The 22,441-nt window shown below is 51.3% G+C and overlaps 1 protein-coding gene across 1 annotated transcript; it reads left to right on the forward strand.

The window, feature by feature from the left end:
- Positions 1-5,699: 5,699 nt before the first annotated feature.
- Positions 5,700-21,337, forward strand: CTSD (cathepsin D). The gene is made up of 9 exons (XM_021526721.3): positions 5,700-5,884; positions 6,334-6,490; positions 8,709-8,832; positions 10,453-10,571; positions 14,124-14,323; positions 15,456-15,578; positions 16,735-16,879; positions 17,824-17,922; positions 18,569-21,337. Exons 1-9 carry the CDS (start codon positions 5,823-5,825, stop codon positions 18,728-18,730), a joined length of 1,191 nt encoding a protein of 396 aa, XP_021382396.1. The 5' UTR covers positions 5,700-5,822; the 3' UTR covers positions 18,731-21,337.
- The last annotated feature ends 1,104 nt before the right edge of the window (positions 21,338-22,441 follow it).

The following is a 22,441-nucleotide window of genomic DNA, read 5'->3' on the forward strand; positions in this document are numbered from 1 at the left end:
GAGACATGATTGTAAATATGATGGTCCTCTCAGGGCAGCTTCTGCTGGAAACTAAAGGAAATAATTAAATGACATCCATCTAGTGCTGGCAAAGGAAATTAAAAGTATGTTTGGATGTGGCTGGAGGCACTTCTCTGCATCACGACAGAAACCCCACCAGCATGCCAATAACCCCCATCCCAAGTCAGGCCTACATGGGGGACAGAAGCAGAAATTGCTCAAGGTGGTGACAAGGTGAGTTGGGTCCCTGTGTTCCCCATCACATCCTGGCGTGGGTGGGGATGAATCAATACCATCATTGTCACTTATCACCCCATCCTGTCAGCCTCGGGTCACGCTGCCTTGCTGCCAGGGTCTGCCAGGATTGTTGTTGCCCATCCCTGGCAATTTCAGCCTGCTGCAAAATAACTCAGGTGAGGCAAACAACATGAGATCCCTGCCCTGAGGAGCAGACAGGGCCAGCAGCCAGGGAGAGGCAGGTCCCCTCCTCCCCAAAGTGGCTGCCAGGTGTGTCACCAGCCATGGGGGATGGCCAGGGGATGACGAAGAACATCCAACGCCGAGCAGGGTCAGGAGCGGGCAGGTGGTGTGGGGGTGGCAAGGATTTGGGCAGGGCCATGAAGTGCGTGGGACACGGGGACAGGCGATATCGAGCTTGGCAGCAGCCCACTGAGACAAGGTAGTGTGTAAGTAAACCCTAGTGAAGACACCAGAGCAGCTCAGAATCTTAAAGACCATAAGTATATTTCACTTATGAAATACTTTCTGGGTTTTGTTTTTAAATAGCTAGGAAAAATATGGAAGATGGAAGATAGCTAGGAAAAAGATGTGATGAAAACACTCCATGTTTGAAGGCTGCTGCAAATGGCCCTAATGAGGATGGAGACATACAGTTGTGTCATACGGCCACCAGTGAGCCACCCTCACCCGCCAGCAGGATCGCAGTTTGCAGCGTGAGGGACACCAAAGGAAAAAATACCACCCACCTTGGCCGTTTGCAACTGCACTTAGCACTTCCCCAAGGTCACTGCAGCCCAGGATGGTGGCCAGAACATGTTTCAGCAGGCTGCTGGGCCGCTGTGCCTCCAAAGCAGCCCCAGGCAGCCAGAGTGAATGGACTGGGATTGCCACCACCCATGATGCCAAGGACATCTTCCCCAGTGCCCACAGCGCTGGGACACAATGGCCAGGGCCTGCATGAGTCACCTTGTTATGCTCAGTGCAACCCCTCCTCTGCTCCCAGGTTTCCCACCACCCAGAGCTGCTCCTAAACCACCTTTCAGTCTTGCTTTTGTGGGTGTTACCCTGAAAAAGGGTGTAGTTTGGGATGTGCCAGCGCCGCTGCAAAACGCACCCTCACCTTGTGAATTGTACATCAGTTTAGGAAACGGTGCAGGGAGTGGGCGAAGTCCTGGCACCGTGCCGGGAAAAAGTTACCACTGCTTCCCTCAGGATCTCAGGGATGGTGAATCAGGCTCTGCTAATGAGCTGCATCCAGCACCTTCACACCAGCACCAGCACCAGTGGAGGCAGGCTGTTTGAAACCAGACTTGCCCAGGCTTGTGCACCCGTAGGCTCTGCTCAGCTCAGATGGGAGAATGGTTTTCTTTTCTTCTAGCAACGAGCTTCAAAATCAGAAATGCATTTTCTTGAATTTGAAGACACCCTCTAAAAATCTCCCCCACAGCTGAGCAAAAAAACCTACATCTCTGAGCTGAAGCTTTCCTTGGCCTGTAGGTAATTGCAGTTCACAACATTGGTGCTGCTGTGATAAATAAATTTAGGAAAAAAACACTAAGGAAAGGGTGAAGGCAAACACAGAGCCATATGTAAGGACAAAGAGACCACTGTAGCAGCCTTGGCAGAGGTCTGCCAAACTGCAAATGAGAGACCTGCTAGAGCCCCCCAAAAATAAGGCACTTGAAACTGAACATGAGCCAGTGTGCTCCAGTGGCCAAGGAAACCAGTGGCCTCCTGGCCTGTATGAAAAATAGTGTGGCCAGCAGGGCTAGGGCAGGGATTGTCCCTCTGTACTGCTGCTGGTGAGGTTGCACCTCAAGTCCTGTGTCCTGTGCTGGGCCCCTCACTACAAGAAAGTCATTGAGGTGCTGGAGTATGTCCAGAGAAGGGCAGTGGAGCTGGTGAAGGGTCTGGAGGACAAATCTTATGAGGAGAGGCTGAGGGAGCTGGGGGTGTTTAGCCTGGAGAAAAGGAGGCTAAGGAGAGACCTCGTCACTCTCTACAGCTGCTTGAAAGGGAACTGCAGTGAGGTGGGAGCTTGTTTCCACAGGTAACAGGTGACAGGATGAGACAAAATGGCTTCAAGTTGTGCCAGGGGAGCTTTAGACTGGATATTGGAAAAATTCATTCCCTGAAATGGTGATAAGGCATTGGAACAGGCTGGCCAGGAAAATGGTGGAATCACATTGCCAAAGGCATTTCAAAGCCATGCAATTGTGGCACATAGGGACATGGTTTAGTGATGGACTTGGCAGTACTGGGTTAATGGTTGGGCTCAATTATCTTGTAGGTCTTTTCCAACCGAAAGTATTCTATGTTTATAAACTAAGCTGCATCAGGTCCCTGCCGGTGGGGCAAAGGGCAGATGGGACAGCCAGGTGTCACTTGCAGAGGAGACCCCAATCTCCCAGAGCTGGGGTGCTCTTCCCAACTGGAGCTATTGGAGCTGAGTCATTTGACCCCACCTTGGGAATCCTCTCAAGCAGGCACCAAGGTTGCGAAAGCATGGCCGGGCCCCAGGGGCGTGTCACCCCACACCCACAGCTGTGGCTGCAGGGGAAGATGCTCTGGTTCACCCCTCAGAGCCGCAGGGGATGCAGGGGGCTAGGGAGGCAGAGCAGCATGGAAAGGGGTTCATCCACTGCGACAAAAATAGGAGTGAGGAGGGATAGATCCCTCCATTGTGTCTCACAGGTTCTCTAGATACCTCAGCCATGGCACTCCCTGTTTGCTCCACAAACAAGGAAAAGTGTGTAAAAAAACTCTAAGACCAGGCTCGTGCTACTCTATCTTTTTAAGATAATATGGTACAACTCTCACGGTCTCAGCCTATAAATACCCAGACGTGCTCCCAGCTCCTGGTCAAACATACCCACTGTACTTCTAAATGCTTTAACATCAGGGCAAACATTCCACAGAGGAGCTGAGGGAGCCTGAATGCAGAAATCCTGTCTCCTTGCTGGAGCCACTGGCCTCCCAGCATGCAGGTACTGCAGTGTCAGCTCCAAAACTACTGGTGCCAAGGGACAGAGACAGATTAAAAACTCAGGGGATAAGACCCCCAGTCCCTTCCCATCCTGCAAGCACCCAGGAGAGGATCACTTTTGTAACATTCCCTGACACAGCTCCATTCTCACTCTTTCCCAGTAAACCACTGGAAACATGGGGCATGTAAGTCACTTAGAACAGCTCAAAATGCAGCAACCTTCTTGCACTGGTATGAGAGCAATCCCAGATGAGGACACAAGCCTTGCTATAATGAAGCTCAAGCTAAGGCTCATTCATAACAGCAAAGCTTGCCTCTAATCCCTTGGAATCAAAAAAACAAACAGACACAGCCTGGGTCCAGAGTTCTTTACTCTGCTGAAGCACTTTGCTGTGCACTGTGTGATGGTACGTGACTAGTATGGCATGTGGTACTCACCGACCCATCCCTGCACACTGGAGCCCACTCCATAGCCACGGGATTCTAGCAGAGACTGGCTAGACTGGAAACGCTCGAGGAGGAGCTACCATAGGTGCCCCAGCCTGGGGGCCAAGGCGCAGGTTGTCTGGCCAGCTACAGTGTCCCAGCCACTTCAAAGAGAAGGGAGGAGGACTGGTACTTCACTTGCTCTGCCAGAGGCTCCAGGAAAGCCTGTAAGGGACATAGGGGATGCCTGGGCCTGGCGTCAGGATTGTCCTTTTTGTCTGCAAAGTACATTTATAAAGGGGTTTAGAGCCCTTCAAGAGGGTGGATTTGATTAGATGGGGCCACGGTCGGGCTGGTTTATGTCTGAGCCGCTCCTGCCCACGAGCATCCAGGGGGATGAGAGGAGGAGAGCCATGAGCTGGAGCAGCAGCAGCAGCAGCAGCAGCGGCAGCAGCAATGCCTCTGGGGTCAGGCTACCGGTGCTGCGGCCCCGCTATGCCTTGGCCCCTTGCCCGATGAGCCACACGGGGTTTTGCTGAGTCACACAGCGCCGCGGGGCCGGGAGGGCCATGGGCTTTGCTGACTCACGGTCAGTGGCACTCGCTTGACCACACACCCGCAGGGGCAGGAAGGAAGCAGGTGCTGGCCGAATAACGGGACCCACCCGGTCCAGCCAATGCCTCCGGCGATCGCCCCAGAAAACCTCATCCCAATGGCAGCTGTGTCCCACAGGCAGGCAGCAGGTTTCCTGAAGCCCATCAGCTTGACCAAGATGTGGCAATTTGGAGAGCTCGTGGGACAAGATGCAGCCCAGGGCAGAAATGCCCTCTAAAAATACTCAGGATGGATCACAGTTGCGGGGGTAGCATGCACAGACCCAGAGCAGCAGGGTGAGGCCGTGGGAGGATTGAAGAGGCTTAGGGACAGAGTATGGGAAGGAGCTGGTGCAAGTGAGGAGACAGTAACATGACCCAGCAATTTTACAGAAGTTGCATGAACACGAGTGTGACAGGAGAGGGACGGGAACCTCATCGCAAAGCTAGGGGTCCCCCACTCCAGCAGTGTCCAACTCGTCCCACAAGCTGCTACTTTCCCATCCCCATGACTAGGCACGAACAGGAGCAGGAAACAAGCCCTCCCAGCCCTCATGACTTGGAAGGGAAAATGTCTGTAAATCTGATTTAATTTTTATTGTTTTCCTAGCAAGTCTCGTGGCTCTGTAGGAGCTCTGTTGTTGCAAACTGGAGAGAGATTAGCTGTGGCCTCCTGAGTTGGTGGGGTGACAGCTCTGAACACTGTTAGGACACTGGTGGTGGTGAAGAGCCCATCCCGGTACTCCGCAATGCTCAGTCTGTATTTTGAGGAAGGGGCAGACCTCGGGGACTGCTGGTGGCTGGTGTCCCCCCGGGCTCTGCCCTGCACCGGCATCGTTCTCGGTGGCTGCAGGTAGCACAGGACCCCCACAGAGCATTTTCAGGGGCGGCAGATATAGCTTGACATCCCCCACTGCACCTCCCAAAAAAGCTGTGGCCTAGGATATGCCCATCTCCTCCAGAAACACCCAGCTCAGAGGGACTGGAGGGATGAGTCCCCCAAACTGGAGGTGTCCGGAGAGCAGGGAGAAACACGGGGCTGGGGGCTGCACCATGAAAGCGCCGTGGTGACAGCGGCTGGGGCCGAGGTCCGTGAGCGGCCCAGCGCTGCGAGGAACTCGAGGTGTGCTGCCTGGCGCTGTGCACGTGTCCTGTGTCCCCCCCGCCCCACTCCCCTGGGAGAAAAAAAAACGCCGGATAACCTGGGAAGAACAAAAAAAAACCCAAAAAGGCAGCCGAGCAGAAGGAAGTCGGAGGCAGGGCAGGAGGAGCACGCGCGGCCGGGCAGGCATCTCGTGATCGATTTCACAGTGTTTATTCCCCTTTCCCGGGGGCTGAGTCACGGCCGGGGGTCAGCCCGGGGGGGCCGTGAGGCGGCGCCCCCGGCCCCGCCGCCGCGCCCGCCCCGTCCCGCCCTCACGTGACGCCGCCGGTGCAATTTTAGACCGTCAGCTGACGCCGGGAGCCGTGGCGAGGGCCGCTCTGCCTACAAAAACAGGCTCGGGGAGCGGCGGCGGCGGCGCGGCCTCTCAGCTCGGGACCTCCAGCCTCCGACCGCCAGCAGCGCCATCGCCGCCATGGGCCCCCGCGGCCTCCTCCTGCTGCTCGCCCTGGCCGGCTCCTGCGCCGCCCTCATCAGGTGAGGGGAGGGGGTTCCTCAGGGGCTGCCGGGCGCCCTGCGTTGGGAAGGACGTGGGGAAAAGCCCCCCTGGTGCTGCTGCAGCGGTGGCCTCCGAGCTCCTCTCGCAGCCCTCCATACGGGTGGCTCCCCCTCCATCAAAGCAAGGAGGGGAAGGTTCGGAATATCCCCCCCATCCTGCGCACGGAGGGGCCTCGCCCCAGCTTCCCCTGCACCTGGAGGCCTCTGGCAGCCCGCCGGCCTTTCCCCCTGTCCTCTGGTTTTGGGAGAAACACTGAACGCAGCGCGGCGAGGGGGATCTAGGGTAGGGTGCTGGCAGGAGCCCAAACCTCACCCACCTCCTCCTGGCGCGTTCCCTGTTTTGAGTGGAGCCCTGCTGCCCCCCTTCCCTAGGTATCCTTGCCCTGCACACCCTCTTTAACAGGTGTGCGTTTGCCGTCCTCACACAGGATCCCCCTGACCAAGTTCCCTTCCATGCGGCGGATCCTGAAAGAGGCGGGCAGTGAGATCCCAGATATGAATTCCATCACCGAGGCCATCAAGTACAAGCTGGGCTTTGCCGGGGCGGGTAAGCCCACTCCGGAGATTTTGAAGAACTACATGGATGTGAGTAACAGCCCCCCTGCAGACCATCCCCTGCACTGCAGCGGACCCCAGCACAATGTCACTTGTAGAGGTACCCATCCCAGGGGGTGGTGAGACATGCCAGCCTCCCACCAGCCAGGAAGGCAGAGGAGTTGATCCTGTAGTACAGATTCATGCACCTCCATGGCTTAGCGAGTGGGTACCAAAAGGCGCTTCCTATCATTACTAAACTAAAAATACTAATACTAGTAATTACAGCAACAGCAAACAACCCTTTGCCAACAAGCAGGAGCTTTTCAGTTTGTGACCTATTTCCTTTCCCCTTTGTCACTAATTAACAATCATAAATAGGGGCCTACTCACTTACAATCATTCTTAGCATCTTCTGGCCGTTTGAACTCTACTTCTGGCAAGGCAGAGGCATAAAAATCATGCTCTACTCCTTGAGGATGCTAGCTTACTATGGTACTGAGGATGCTAGCTTACTATGGTACTGGGGATGCAGGACCCTTCCTCTCGCTATCCTTCATCTTTTGCACTGCCCTGGGAAAAGCCACCCTTTATCTCCACTTTCTTGTCAGCAGCTTAGGGAGCAAAGAGACCTGGGTGGTGGCGGAAGGAGATAAAGGGCATGAAGTTTGCCCTTGCACTGCTGCCAGACACGTGTGGGGTTTAGTATTTCAGGGTTCCTTACCGGGCAGCGTAGGATATGAGCATTAGCTGGCAGAATAAAACTGGGCCCAGATATTTAGGCATTAGTTCAGCACATGTTCCCGCTGCTGCCCTTCCCCAGCAACTGTTGTCACCCAGCCAGCACTGTCCTGACCTGGGAAGGGCCACCGGTGTTTCAGTTGGCAGTGTTGAAAGCCAGGGCCAGCGGTTGTGTCACGGTGCTGTCTCTTGCAGCCACAGCTCAGACCACCACTCAGGGCAGCACTGTTTTCCCTTGTCACGGAGGCACCAATCCAACTGTGGTGGCAGATAAGGGACCACTGGATCCCTCCCTGACTGGCTGAAAATACTTTTGCTGCTGCCAAATAAATTCTTGGGACAAGCCCCACTAGCCTGCCTCATATGCTTCCTGCCCTGGGACCCTTCATGGGTCTATGTGTGTGACAAACAGAGCCCCTGTACCGGGCGTTAATTTTCAAGCCCCAGCAATAATTATAGAAGCACTGGAAGCAATGCTGCCTCCCCATTATGGCTAATTGCAATGTTGCAATGGATTGTTAATTACTTAGTGAGCAAGCCTTGCAAACTAAGCGCACAGGAGGTGAACAGCTTTGATAATCCTGTTTCCTTCCCTTCCTCCCTTCCCCCCCTCTTAATTAAGTACACGTGGGGTTTGGAAAGGCTACTGCCTGACTTCTCTTGCTAGGAGCCTTTTCTCCAGAGCCCTGACCCAGCTGCTCACCAGGCAGGACACAGCTCCCTGCCTGTTTGGGGAAAAATGAGTCCAAGTAGCACCTGCCTAGCATTCTCCATTCATCCTCTCCTCTGTGGAGAGAGGGTTACTTTGCCAGCAACTCAGCCATTCTGGTTTTTTCCAGTCCCAGCAGAAGTGTAGTCTCAGAGCAAAAATGTGTCCATCAGATACCTGTGCTACAGGGACTTCTCCCAGTCTTTCACCCTGGAGGCCTAAATCCATCTCTGGTGATGCTGCTCATGCTCTTTGCTCCCACCACTCCTCCAGTCTTCCACCTCTCGAGGCTGAGCATTTGTTTATTCCCCCACATTCCTGGAGCTCACCAGCAAGCACCAAAACCTGCAGCAGCTGTACCTCCACCTGCAGTGGGCAGTGCTGCTGTTCACTGTTTCTCTGCAAGCACACGAGCAAAGCAGCTTCCCAGCCAGTTTCAGCTTTTCAATAACACAGGTGTTTTGCTTGGCTTCCTTCCATCATTTTTTCTCATCCCTGTAGTGAACTGCATGCTAGCCTGCAGATCTTCCCCCTTCTCTTCTCTGCCTCCATGCCCCAAATGTTCTCCCCCGCATGCACCCATCCCACTTGTCCTCGATTTATCCTTTTCACACCCACTGTAATGAGTTGTGAACGCTGAAGGGGAACCTCCCTTCCAGAGGGCAAAAGGCTGGGAACCCATAGGTGCCAAAACCAAGAGGAGGGCAATGTCTAGATAAGAAGCTGATCCTCTGTTCAACCCTAAGAGATTTTTTTGATTTTTAATCCCTGCTTTTAGCTAGCTGCCTCTGCTCATGGCTCCCTTCTTCTGCTTTGCAGGCCCAGTATTTTGGTGTGATCGGTATCGGAACACCCCCCCAGAATTTCACCGTGATCTTTGACACTGGCTCCTCCAACCTCTGGGTGCCATCCGTGCACTGTTCCTTGTTGGACATCGCCTGCAGTAAGTGTCACAGATGCCAGAAGCTGCCAAACAGCTTCTCCTTCCCTGCAAAATGCAGAGCCTTGCATTGCAAGAGGAGAAACTGAGGCAGCAGTGTGAAAGGACTTGCCAGAGGCTGATGGGCTTTTTAGGGTGAGAGCTGGAAATACAATCCCAGCTTCCTGCATCCATCTTTCATTAGTCCTTTCCTGAGTTTTTTCTTTTCCAAGTAAGCCCTGTACAGGGCCAAATCTTCTCCAGCAGCTTCAGCCCTACAGCAGGGGAGCAGCATCACTGTCTGTGATGTTTCTCTCCAAATTATAGACCAATGCTGCTGTTATCCCATTGCACAAGGCTGACTTTTTTTAAGTCAGCTCCTTGCCAGATCTGATACAAACTGTCCTAGTTTCTGGTTTATTGCTGCACAGAGCATGTGTGTGCATGTTTATGGAGTTATAATTAACAAGAGCCAGGTAGACACAATGGAATGAGAATGTCTTAGGGACTAAAATTGTTTTTTTTTTTATTCTGTGGCATTCTGTGCAATAACCTTCCACAGCTGAAGATGTCAAACCTGGCTATGGCAAAGTGCCATTTAAAAGCGGCTGGTTCTGCTGCTTAAGCAAAGTGGAGAAACCTGTGGAGTCAACAAATGCAATAATGAAAGGCATTCCACAGTGCTCATTGGGAATAGAGTGGAAATTTGGACTTCTTGTACACAGATCTTCTCTTTACATATGTGAAACGAGATTTAGGACACCGACAGGGTGGTGAGGTTCAGACCTGGTATGCCTAGGGGGTTTCTGATTTGTAGCAGGGAGATGGTTTCTCAAAGCAGTGCCTTGTGAGGTGCTGGGACCAAAGGACTCGTTTTATGAATATACAAGGAGCTTAAACTCCTGCCAGACTGGAATCCAAACTGGGACCCAGACAGCCTAGCTGGGAAACTCCTTGTGTAGCTCTGTCACTTTGTGTAGGACACGGCTGCTTCATCCTCAGCTGCTTTCTGCGCCACTCAGCAACCAGCTATAGGACTGTGCTGGCCAGCTCGTGACTCGGGAGGAGTCTGGGGAGAGGAATCTGCCTGCCCTTAAAGCCAGGGATATCCTACAGCTCCCAACCCAGCCAAGGGGAAAAGCAGCTTAGATTAGGGGAAAGCCCTTCTCCTCTGCAAATAAAGGATAGAGGAATATTTTAAATTCTTTCTGTACTAAAAACAATGTATGAAAAATTTTCAGCTACTCCTAGTAAAAGAAACAGATAAGTCCATGAGGTGAAAGCGTTCCTGCCCAGAGCAGACTATATTTAAAGCCGCCCTGGTTCCTATGGTGTGCTGAGGGATACATTTTGCTATGCTGACTAACACACCACACCAACCACATAACCTCTAGGCTTTTAATACCTAGTAGCCAAATCGGATTTAACAGCCTGAATTGGATCTGCCCACCTAATTCCCCAGACACTAGAAATGTTTTGTTGAGCAATCTGGGCGTGGCAAACCCTGGATTCAGGCCCACCTTCACATCATTGAGTGTCCATTTGTCTGGATAAACTGGATGGTGTGGTTAGGTATTGGGGAACCGTAGGTATAAAAGAGCACTAATGCTGTGTGCCCCCTTTTGTCCCCTTTCCCATCTGCAGTGGTGCACCACAAGTACGACTCCGCTAAATCCACCACCTATGTGAAGAACGGCACCAAGTTTGCCATCCACTATGGCACAGGGAGCCTTTCTGGGTACCTTAGCCAAGACATAGTCACGGTGAGTTATGACTGCCCCTGCCCCATGCTGCCCCAGACTGCTTTCAGTAGAGTGCTCGGAGCTGTTAGATTTCGATGGATCTCCTTTTTGGGTGTCCTACTTGTATAAAACATCCTTCAGTGCTGTGTTTCCAAGTCCTTTGAAATGACATGGTAATGATGACTGTTAAGGTAGCAATAATCATGGCAGGCTGAGAAAGGAGAGGTATTAATCTGCAGGTGAGCAGGCTGGGAGTGGGGGCTGTTCACATGGTGCCCCTGCAAACATGGTCTCTGGCCACTCCTCCAACCCTTTTCCTGATGACCTCAAAAACTTACCAGCCCAAGAACATGCCAACACCACTGCACAGACTGCTTGTGGTGCCCAGCTTGTTCTTGGCCAATATCCACACATTAGTGGATGCCCACATGGGCAGCTGCCCAAACACAGACCAGGAAAGGTCTCTTTACTGCCCCATCCTGGTCTCACATCAAGAACTGGTGCTCATGCTTATAAAGGCTGGGAGGAGGTTCCCCAGCAATATTCAGTGTGCAGCTTGAGTTAACTGGGTGGTGGTTGCTTCACAGTTTGCTTTTCAGCAAGCAAAGTCTGAGCTTTCTGTCCTGTGAAGGACAAGTGCCTTTCATGACTTCCTCCCAGGTACAGATGCTCGGGAGAGTTTGCCAGCTGCCAAACATCAGGGGTGCATGTGCTCTCAGATTACTTGCTCTCCTGGCACAGATAAGAGCATATGTTTGCTTTGCAGGCGGGGAGGAACAAGGCAAAAGTTTTGAATAAGTGCATAAATCTGGGGATTTTGAGGTTTCTGTTTCGGTTCAGATGAAAAGTATTGGCCTGCCAATTTCATCAGAATCAAAAAATATCTAGGAGAAGCTTAAAGTGTGTGACTCTTGCAGGATGCACTCTTTAGCCATCCTTACAGCATTAAGATTTCAGGCTAGCCTGAAAGCAGGGTAGCTGTTGCCTCTATGCTGCATCCAGAGATGCAGTAAGGCAAACAGCAAACTTCATTGTCCTTAGAAAGTGTGGGCTTAATGCAAGGGCTGAAATGAGTCAGAAAGAAGATTGCAGTTTTTTCCCTTTTTTTGGTTTGTAATTGTCACCCTAGTGCCTGTTTGCTGATTAGCTCTCCACTTCCCAGCAGCTTAGAGGAAGGATTTTGTGCCTCAGTTTCTTTGTGAAGTGGGGATGGCTCTTGTCAGACAGCACAGCTTGTATTGTTTGATTTCTGTCTGCACAGAAGCAAGAGAAACCTCTTGCATGGAGCTGAGCAATGTTCCACTTGTTGTAGGCAGGAGCAGGGGTGACTCTGAGGGTCAGGGACCTTCAGCTTGGACACAAGGATGCATCCTCTGATGCACAACATGTTGTAGGCAAGCTCCCAGTCAGGTATAGTCTTGAAAGAAAGACATTGAAATAACCTTCAGGGTGACCCTCTTGGCCATTCTGGTGGGTGGAAGCAGCCACAGCAACCTCTGGTAGCACTGGTATCTGACCAAAAGATGCTTGTTGGCAGGTACTCCAGAGTCCCTCAGCCCTGATGTATTTTTTGAGAGGGGGGATGAGCTCATGTCAATCTTCTCTCGTTCTGTGGAGGAGCAATGTCCTGTAGCGCCGCACTCTGCAGTGCTGCTTGCTCTCCAAAGAGCAGCAGGTTCAGCCAGCCCTCTGCTGCTCAGACGTCTCATCTCTTTATCACAGCCCAACCTTGGGATGTCCTTCAAGGACAGCAGAGGAAAGCTAGCTGACCATGGGGCAGAGTGTCTCTCCCATGACTGCAGTGCAGATACCCTGCACAGGAGATACTTTCCTTGCCGCTCCCTTGTGCCTCTATATCCCAAGCCCTGGTGCCAAGGTGTGCCTTTAGAGGCCCTCACCTCTTGGTCTGCCTTTGCCATCCAGTGCTTAACTGCTGGCTGAAGCCACTAACAAGGAGGCCAGGCGAACTGTGGCATGCTGACACCCGTCTGCAAAGTGCTGGAGGGTGGCCACCCCATAGCCATCCACTGGTTATGATTTTTGGTTGCTCAGTGTCAGGGCAAGAGCCAGCCAAGAGACAGAGACCAAGGATCTGTGACCTGGCAGGAGCACTCTACTAAAGATGGTCTTGGGTTTCAGCCCTATTGAGGACCAAGTGCAGGCAGGGTCTGTTGAGAATCCATGACTGGGCAGAAACCTGCCTCCCCATTGGGATGTGCAAGCAGAGCAGTATTCAAACAAACCTGACACTGAGTGTTACCAGTCCATTGCATTTTACTTTTTTTTAAGTAGAAGCTTCACTGACCTTTCCAAGCCGCTGAGGTGCCAAGGGGTGGTTTCTGTAAACCTGGAGTGTACAGCTGGGGCAGGCGCAGGCGAGCGGATGCGTTGCCACACACGCTGCCCCCCACATCCTGCCCTGTGGCTTTTAGCTTTCGCAAGGCTCGATCGCCCTTTCCTAGTGCAGTCCTCCAATACCATTAAAGGCAGCACTGCTGTCCCAGCCTTGCACTGTCTAACCCTGGGGGGATATTAGTAATTTACAGGGATCGTTATCTGCCATCAGGTAGGAGAGGCCAGCTTGTCAGTCCAGCCTGGCTCACTACAGGGCTGCTAGCTGCAGGCTGAGAGGCTGAAATTGTCCTAGTGTGGATGCTAAAATTGCCTGTGGTGAGCCAGAAGCTCACAAGCCTTCTGAACTGCTAGAGCCAGAAGCCAGCAGATGCATCCTGCTCCCCATCAGCAGAGTTATCCTCCTTTCTCTGATCATCTTTCTGGGGATCTGCCCTTGGAGGCGTTTCAGTTTTCCAGGGGGGAATGCCAGTCCTTCTCATGGCTGGCAAGGGAGGTGACCTTTGAATTCTCAGTACTCTGCTTGCTATTTTCGTGCTTCAGGCTCAACCTCACTTTCTTGGCTGGGTCTTCTCTGCTTTCACGGGAGGTCTCTGCAGGCTGGTGGCTCTTCCAAAGAGATTCAGCAATATCCCGGGGATGTTTCTTATGTAGGGGAGATCACACGGATTGTGATCACAGAGCAGAGGTGTGAGGAATTTGTGCTCCCAACTGAGGATTGGTGAAGCACCCAAGGAGGTAGGATACACAGATGACTTAGAAGATGTCCAGAGTAGGGAAGAGGATAAAAGGAACAGCACAAGAGCTTTTCAGACTGGGAGGAAATTATGAAGTAGGTGATAGAGAAGGAGATGTAGGAGAGACAAATGGAGATGAGTCCTCTGTGCAAAGAGGAGGGGCTGCAGAACAGCAAGGCCAGTGCGGGGATGCTGCAAAAGGCTAAAGAGATTCTCCTGCCCTTAGAAGTGTGCTGAACTTTGCAGGGACTCAGGAGGTTCCACTGAGCTAGCATTGCCACTCTCTTCCCCTGATAAGAGTGGCACCAGGGTATCTGGTTTCTGCAGCTGCCTACAAATGGAGTGGTGGAAGCAGGCAGAAGTGTGGCAGCACACTGAAGGACGTGCTACAGCCTGTGTTTAGTGAGTTTCTGTTACCACCCAGGTCCTCTGAGTCAGTTTTCTTTACCATATTCTTTTCCTTTCCCTCCCCATCTCCCCACAGCTTGGTGACTTGAAAATCCTGGATCAGATCTTTGGGGAGGCCACGAAGCAGCCAGGCATAACATTCATCGCTGCCAAGTTTGATGGCATCCTGGGCCTGGCATTCCCAAAGATCTCTGTGGAGGGCGCCGAGCCTTTCTTCGATAACGTCATGAAACAGAAGCTGGTCGACAAAAATATGTTCTCTTTCTACCTAAACAGGTAGTGTTGGGTTTGGTGGCACACCTCTGGTTTGCAAGGGCAAACCCAGTGGGATTTTCTGTTTTCCAGTAACACCTCTTGTCATCTGCTGTTTTACACTCTGGACAGCACTTCCCAGTTGGGGAAGTCGCAGCAAGTTCTGCTTGCAGGAGCAGTCAGGCCAAAATCTCTTATGTTTGCTGCTCTGAAGGAAGGAGAAGGGAAGTAGAAATGCAGTTCTTTTACCGATAAAAAGCTGGGTGGATCTGTGACCACATTTCTTAACTGATGAATAGACAGAGGATGTTTCCAGAGGAAAGAGAAATAAAAATAAACAGGCCTGTGATCATGAGATTGATGTTAGTGCAGTCCTCTTTAGAGAGGTAAACAGCCCTAATCTGCTGCCAAAATCCATAAGCTATGTGGTCACCACCATTTCACCTCCCTGGCAAAGGTGCCTCCCATCAGTCATCACTAATGAGGGGGCCAATGCTCTCTCACCACCCTGGGAAATCCTCCTCTGCAGCTGCCAGCAACTTCCCACCCACTCCTGCTCCCTGCAGGACACCCCATCACTTTTCTGGTGCCACAACAGCAAGTCTGAGCTACTTCAGCCCAAAAAGTAGCACGCCAAGAACAGGTAGGGCAGAGAGGGCTGCTGCTGGCCATTCAAGCACCAGCCCTCCCCCATCACCATATTTCTTCCCATCTGCTCAGGTAACCTTGAGGATTCACTCCAAGGCTGCTGGTTGTCAGAGTTGAGTGCAGCTAACCTAACCCTGCATCAGCTGCGTCCAGCCCTGCACAGGCACTTTCTACAAGCTGCTTTAGGAAGTCCCTGTGTCAGTGTTTAGTTCCCCTTTGCCATCCCCCTTCCCTGCCATGAGTTTCTTCAGGTTTCTATGGGAAAGTACCAGGTGAAAAGCTGCAGGATGCTTTGGTTGGGCCAAAATATTCCCATTTCTCCATCCCAGCCTATCTCACGGTCTCTGTCCTTATACTGACATAACATAGCATGACATAATATCTGTCTCCAATACTGTTAATGCTGTGCTTCACCTCCAAGCACCGCAGCAGGTATTTTAGGAGGCACTTGAAGCAGGTTGTTCTCACCCTGCCCTCGATGTTCACAGGTTTGGGTACTGTTTTTCAGAGATCCCTCTGGTGTACCTGGCGGTGAGATGGTCCTGGGAGGGACCGACCCCAAGTATTACACGGGCGAGTTCAGCTGGTTTAATGTGACACGCAAGGCCTACTGGCAGATCCACATGGACTCGTAAGTTCCCTATCCACCTGACTACATGCATGGGGTCACATATGCGTACAGCACATGCTTGAGGCTTCAGTGAGATCCTCCTTGAAAAAGAATCATCCCTGCATCATATCCACACTAAAAAAAGCAGATTAAATCTCACCCTAGGTCTGGGTTGTTTGTCACTCAAAGGAGACAAAAGGCAGAAGCCATAAGGAAATGTTCGGCAAAATCCTTTCCTCTTGTTTGTGGCTTGACCCTTGGCCTTTGAAAGGATGCCTGCTGCATCCTTGTGGAGCTGAGAAAAATGCCAGTGTGTCCTCCTTGCAGGTGGGACGAGCCCCATAGATGAAACCCCAGTTTTGCTCAGTTCTCAGCAAGGCCTGAGCCACATGGCTGTCCTGCACACAGCTCCGGAGGAGCAGGATGAGGCTCAGGAAGCCAGCCCTTGACTGAAGGGCACGGTGCAGCAATCAGCACGCATTGTTGGAGGCAGAGGGGAGGAGAGCAGGCTGAGCTGACGGCCGCCAGCCCCACGGTCTATTCTGAGCTCTCCCACGTGATGGGAACTTAAAAGTGGCCTGTGATCAGAGTGTGTCCTTTTCCTGGGAATTGCATCCCTCCCCAGCGCAGCGTTTCAGTTCTCATTTTCCCCCAGAGCTGCAGCGTTGGCAAAGTATGGCAGACCCTTGGCTAGAAGGCATTGTCTTTCTGCACTGCTGTGAAATGCAATGCGGGCGAGGAAGCCAAGCAGCTCCTGGCTTGCCTTTTCTCTACACAGGAACCCTTCCCTTGCCCATGGCTGCCACACCACCCCTTTAACCCTTTTTTTTCTGCAGTAGCACAGGCCATAAAAGTCCATAATTCACTGTCCTTAGCTCTCTCCCACATCCATTAGCTGCAGCACTAGCTCTGGAGTGCAGATAGCAGGCAGGGTACGCAGGCAGCATCCAGGCTCTCTGCAGAAATGCAGTTACACTTCAAGGCACCTGCTCAGTCACGAGCAGACCACAGAGAGCCAGGGGGTCTGTGCATTGAGTTGGTGCTGCATCAGTGTTTCTGAACATCTGTGCTTCCTGGGTGTCTGTTACTGCCCTTCCTTGCGTGCCTGCGTGCTGCTTCCTGCAGCCTTCTCTGGGAGGCCTTAAGGGTTGTCTAATGTCTGGGTATCTCTCCCCAGGGTGGATGTTGGCAACGGGCCAACCGTGTGTGAGGGGGGCTGTGAGGCCATTGTGGACACGGGAACGTCACTCATCACTGGCCCCTCCAAAGAAGTGAAGAAGATACAGGAGGCCATTGGTGCAAAACCACTCATAAAAGGCGAGGTGAGGCCAGGTTGTAAACATGAGGATCTATGGCCATCACAGCACCTATGCTTACACGATACTTTGTACCTAGATGCTTGTTGAGACCCTAGTCTTCTGCTCTCTCTCATTTTTGGCCCCAGCCTGTGCTCCTGGAAAAGCCACTAGCATAGCAGGGACCCCTTCATCTTTTCACCCTGGGCAGCATTCACTACCCTACTCATGCTCACAGTAGAAAACCCAGGTCCCATGAACTTTGGGAAGCTTTGAGTCACCTATGCCACCCATCTCTGGAAGGTGGAAGAGAAGGGATCTGAGTTGCAGCTGAGACAAAGGATCACATGAGTCCAGAGACACTTTAATAAAAATATATTTCATGCAAATAGCAACCCTTTGCATGAAAGTTTTTAACCATCAAAGCTAATCTGACAAGACGCTCTTCGCTCCCTAAAATTGTGGAAGAATATGGATTATAATTTTTTTTCTACCCTGTAGAAAAAGATTGCCTGCACTGAAAGCCCTCCCAAATCAGAGCCATGAGCATTTGCTGGGCTTTTCTGCAGTGTCAGAAACCCCATGCTGCAGCAACAATTGGCCTAGACCTGCCATCATCCCCAAGACTTGCCGTTGTTAATGAAACTGGCTTTGTCTATTTACTTAGCCACAGCTGCCTCTCCTCTGGTAACAGCCCTCAGTTATGCCACATCAGCTGTGGCACTCTAGGACTCAGCAGAGCCAAAAGCTGAATCCAACATCCTTTGACTCTGTGCCTATCCATAAAGCTCTCTTGCCCCTCAGCTTGGAGCCCTAGGCAGGGAGCAGCCTACTTAACCCCAGCTCCAGCTTCTGCACTTTGTGCTGAGCTGGTTTTAGGGAAAACCACAGCAAAGATGTAACTGTGTTCAAGGAAGACTGTGGGAGAGTGTGGGAGGTCCAATCTAAAGCCTTTACTGTTGCAATTTCAGTACATGATCCCCTGTGAAAAAGTGCCAACACTGCCTGTCGTCTCTATGAGAATAGGAGGGAAGACCTTCGGCCTCACAGGGGACCAGTATGTCCTCAAGGTACGTACGTCCAGGCAGATTTTTCTTGCCTTATGCTTCTTCCCCAAGGCCTGGCTTTTGCTTCCATTGCATCAGAATACAAGGGCAGTCAAAGCAATGCTGGAGCTGGTGCTCAGGAGAAAATCTGAAAGGTTGGGGTGTCAGGGTGGTGGCACTGCCAGTGGATCCAGGTAACCTCATCAAAGTCTCACAGGAATAAGACCCCCTGCGTAATGCTTGTGAGGGATAGCAGGATGGTTAAGGAAGGGAAGGCAAGCTGTTGCATCACTTTCAACAAACATTTCAACTCTTTTCTGCTGCATTCTGGTGCCATGAGGCCAGCATTACAGCAGAGGCCACCAGCCTGTCATTTAAGCCATCAGAATCAACTGGCAGGGACCATGTTGTGCAGACCTTCACCAATTCAGAGCCCTAATTCAGAGCTGTATGGTCTGGGAGGTTTATGGCCATGTGCAGCTTCGCTTGATGCTTTAGTGCTTAAGGGAGGGGGAGCTCGGTTGGGAGAAGAAGCGGTGGGTGCAGTCTTTTGGATTTCAGTCTGGGAGAGGCTGAAGCAAAGGCAGCCTTGCAGGTGTTCTTGCCAAGCCTGCAAGGTTGAGGAAAGGGAATGGCCTGCTTAAATTGAAGCTTTCACTCTTCTTTCTAGATGACTGCACAAGGAGAGACTATCTGCATGAGTGGCTTTTCAGGCCTGGACATCCCACCCCCCGGGGGCCCACTCTGGATCCTGGGAGATGTCTTTATTGGACCCTACTACTCCGCCTTTGACCGTGATAACAACCGTGTTGGCTTTGCCCGAAGTGCCTAAACACCTGACCCCCACTGCCTCTGCCACACACACACTTGAACACACACACAAGGGAGCTGTAGAGAAAGGTTGCCAGTATTAGAAATCCAGCAAGTGGAAAGGAGAAAAAAAAAAAGGAAAAAGAAATTGAACTAGATTTAAAATTACTTGGAAAATAGTCATTAGTGCCCTGCTAGCTACTTTTACCACTGAGTAAGTGGTGCTGGGAGGTCTCTAGCTGACAACTCCAGCTGGAGTAGTCCCTTGCTTTACTGCTAGGTCTTCCAGTAGTTCTTTTTGAGAATGATTCTCAGAGGTGAGCAAGGCCCTCTCACATCTCCCAGCACTGGTGTCCTTTTGGGGGGGAGGGGGAGCAGGTGGCTGAAGCCAGCCCCTGGCATATCTGTTTGTGCAGAGAGGCTCTGCTACTGCTCTTGGGTTTGGTCTTTTCTGCTGGGGGAGAGGGACAAGGGAAGGCTGTCCTGCACATTAGTTCTTATTGCTTTTTCACTCATGAAGTGGGGGAGTGGATGGCCTGGGAGAATCTCTTTATGACCCCTTCTTGGCAGGTTGAGGCAGTAACCAGTAGGTCATTTCTCGATTAATTTGTGCTGGTTTGGTCCTAGTAGAGCATGTCCTGGTCTGCATCAATGGGAAAACATGGTAATGTGCCCCAGGGATGAGTTTCAGAGCCTAAGGGCTGTGGTGGTGTGTTTTGTTTAGTGATGGCATTAGTGAGAGAGCTGGAAGGCATGGTGTCCACATCCCTGACATAATGGGACATGGGTTTGTAGGGGCACTCTAGGCAGTGGGACTTTCCAGTCAGTATGAATATTAAGGGGGTCAAGATAGGTTATAATAGAGGTTACTTGAATTCAGGGCAATACTTGCCTAGCCTTCTGCTGAGCAAAGTCATGTGGCACAAGTTCTCTTGAGTTTAGTGATCTTCTCCCAGGTTCCCCAAACAGCAAATCTTCCCAGCTTCAACCACAGCCAGTGAGTTGAGAATAATGTTTCCTGAAGCAACTAAGTGGTCTACAAGCTGAAATCCTACTGGTAAAATCTGTGTTAGTCAGTCACATAAGAGCTTTTGGAAACATGATTCACAGCATTTTGAACTGCCCAAAACTCAAAAGACAGTTGGCAGAGCCAGCAAACCTCCTGGGCAGGAGGATACCCTGGCAGCTGCTGGACTTACATTCACTTTCCTTGCTGCCCTGTCCCAAAATCCAGCTGCCTTTAACACCCTCTGTACCTGCTTTCCACTTCACTAACACTGGTGAGGTCTGTTCATGTCCAGCTGTGTTGCAGAGAGCGTGAGGCACAATCCTGCTTGGGATTTAGCTGATTTAGCTGTGCACACAGATCCTCCCAGAGAGCTGGGATCTGCACATGTGATGCCACTTGCTGGGCTGGCACTGGTAGGCAAACACTGGTGGAGTTGGGAGGATGATAAAATTAAGTTTTAAGCAGTACTGGAAAGCAGAAGAGAGCCTGCCAAGAATCCCAGCCCCTGTGCTGGGAGTGAAAAGACTCTCTTCATTTTCCCAGTGTGCTGGATCAGGTCCTGAAGTTAAGGGAGTGGCAGCAGATAAGGAACAAATCTTGGAGTGGCAAAAAGATAAGATCAGTGGCGGCCATGACCTCAAACCAGGCTAAACAGATGGCAAAATCTTGGCTACCCAAAATTCACTAATAATCCTGCTAGCAGTAGCAGTGGGGCCAAGAAATTTTTTGAGAAAGGTCTTTGGGCAGTGAGAGAATAGATGGTTTTTTCCAATGGAATAAGTTTGGCATTATAACCATGCTTCACCTTGGAGGGGTCTGGCGTGGACAGTGGGGACAGGCATAGGCACATGTGGGACACATGCATTGTCCCCTACAACCCCAGATGTGACAAATGCTGCTCCCCAAAGCTTGCTTCTGCCTCCTCATAATCATCTCTGGAGCTCTGCATCTGGACACCAAAGGACATCTCTTTTAGACTGGCCAGAGAACAGTAGCATGTTACCAAAAAAAAAAAAATCTTCAGTAGCTGCTCCAAAATTAGCAAATATTCAGCACCTCTCCAGGGATCTTCAGTTTCACACCAGTTAAGTGCCCCAAGCTCCTCCAAGTTCTGCTACATCGTTTCCCAGCAGCAGGATTTCTTCAGCATGGGAAGACAGAGTTGGCCTCTTGGGTACCTGCTGAATAGACCTGATGTGGGGTGGAAGCTTGACATGGACCTGGCAGTGGCTTTTGAACATCTTCAGCATGAGATTGAAGTGGGATGTGCAGCACAGCCCCAGATGGAGCCCTTGGGCCATGGCTGAGCTGGGCATGTGCTGCCTGCGTGGTCCCAGCACAGTGACTCCAGGTGGGCCAGTGTCTGTCAGCAGGCAGGAGGCAGCTGCCTGGGAAAGCATAGCCCAGAATGATGGCCTGGGTGACACACTGTAGGATAGGCTGGAGGACCAGTTCACTGCAGTCTTCCCTGAATGGGTCTCCTCCCTTGTTCTGTTATTTGCATTTTTAAACCATCTCTAATCGTGTGACTGGTTTTTTAAAATTATTTTGCTGTCAGAATTAATTGTCTCTTCATAGAAAATTGAAAAGAAAATACAGTATTTTCCCCTTTAACTCTGAGAGTGGTCTTTCCTTTTGCAGTTTGAGATGCCAAACTTTGTGGGTGTGCAGAGACTGTGTCTCCCTGACCTATTATCCCTGGACATCTGGTCACCTCTTGTGTGAACTCCTTTGTGTTTCAGAAGGGCTCCTCCCTTTCTCTCTGATAAGGAAACATGCTCGGACCCTGTTGGATTTGTCTTTTTCAATGGATTAAAACACAGCTCAGCCTTTGCAAGGTGACATGACAATGCCAGCTGCCTGACCCAGCACCACTGGGGCAGCAGGCACTCCCAGCGTCCCTGCTAGTCTACAGCCTTCACCTGGGGCCACACCTTCCCAGCTGAGTACAGCCAAGGGTAGTCCATTAACAGGGAACTCAAGTTGTTCCCTGATCGTCTGGACCAGTTAGAACAAGCTCCTGTTTAGGATTAGAACAAGTTAACAGGGAACTCAAGTTGTCCTCTGATCGTCTGGACCAGTTAGAACAAGTTCCTGTTTAGGATTAGAACAAGTTCCTACTTAGGATTTGGAATGGTCCTGTAGCAGCCAAAGTGGAACTTCAGTATCTAAGTTTGGCCTAAACTCAGCTAAGGCGTGAAGTCTGGGGAAGTCCTGTAGTCCAGTGATGAACATGGTGTAGGGCTTTTTCAACAATGTAGGAAAAATCCATCCCTCTTGCCTAGCTGTGTCATTTTTAGTCCTAGCACTGCTGTATAGAGCTGGAGACTGAAGCGGAATGAAGGCCCCATGTGCCAGGTGGAAGATAAGAGCTAATCCCTACTTTGAAAAAAGCATCATCTACATAAGCAAGATGGATGCAGCCAAGTCCCATCCCATCTTCTGAGTGCAGATCTAAGCACACAGCTTAGCTCATTTCCCTACTGGCATGTCCTGAGCCTCTGTTCCCCCAGGATGCCTAAATTCCCCAATCAGCTGTTCTCCTATGTTAAAGAGATGGATTTAACCCAAAAGGGCTGGCTGGATCCTGAAAACCAATCATGCAGCCCACTGTTCCTCAATAGCCCAAGGGGAGAACAAATCATCTGCTGCCAAATATTTATTGACAAGACTATGAAGGCCCTATTTCTGCTGGGGGGATTATGCCTAAGTCTTCAATCGTGC

The sequence above is a fragment of the Lonchura striata genome, chromosome 5 (genome assembly GCF_050655825.1).
Source record: "Lonchura striata isolate lonStrDom1 chromosome 5, ASM5065582v1, whole genome shotgun sequence".
Taxonomy (NCBI): domain Eukaryota; kingdom Metazoa; phylum Chordata; class Aves; order Passeriformes; family Estrildidae; genus Lonchura; species Lonchura striata.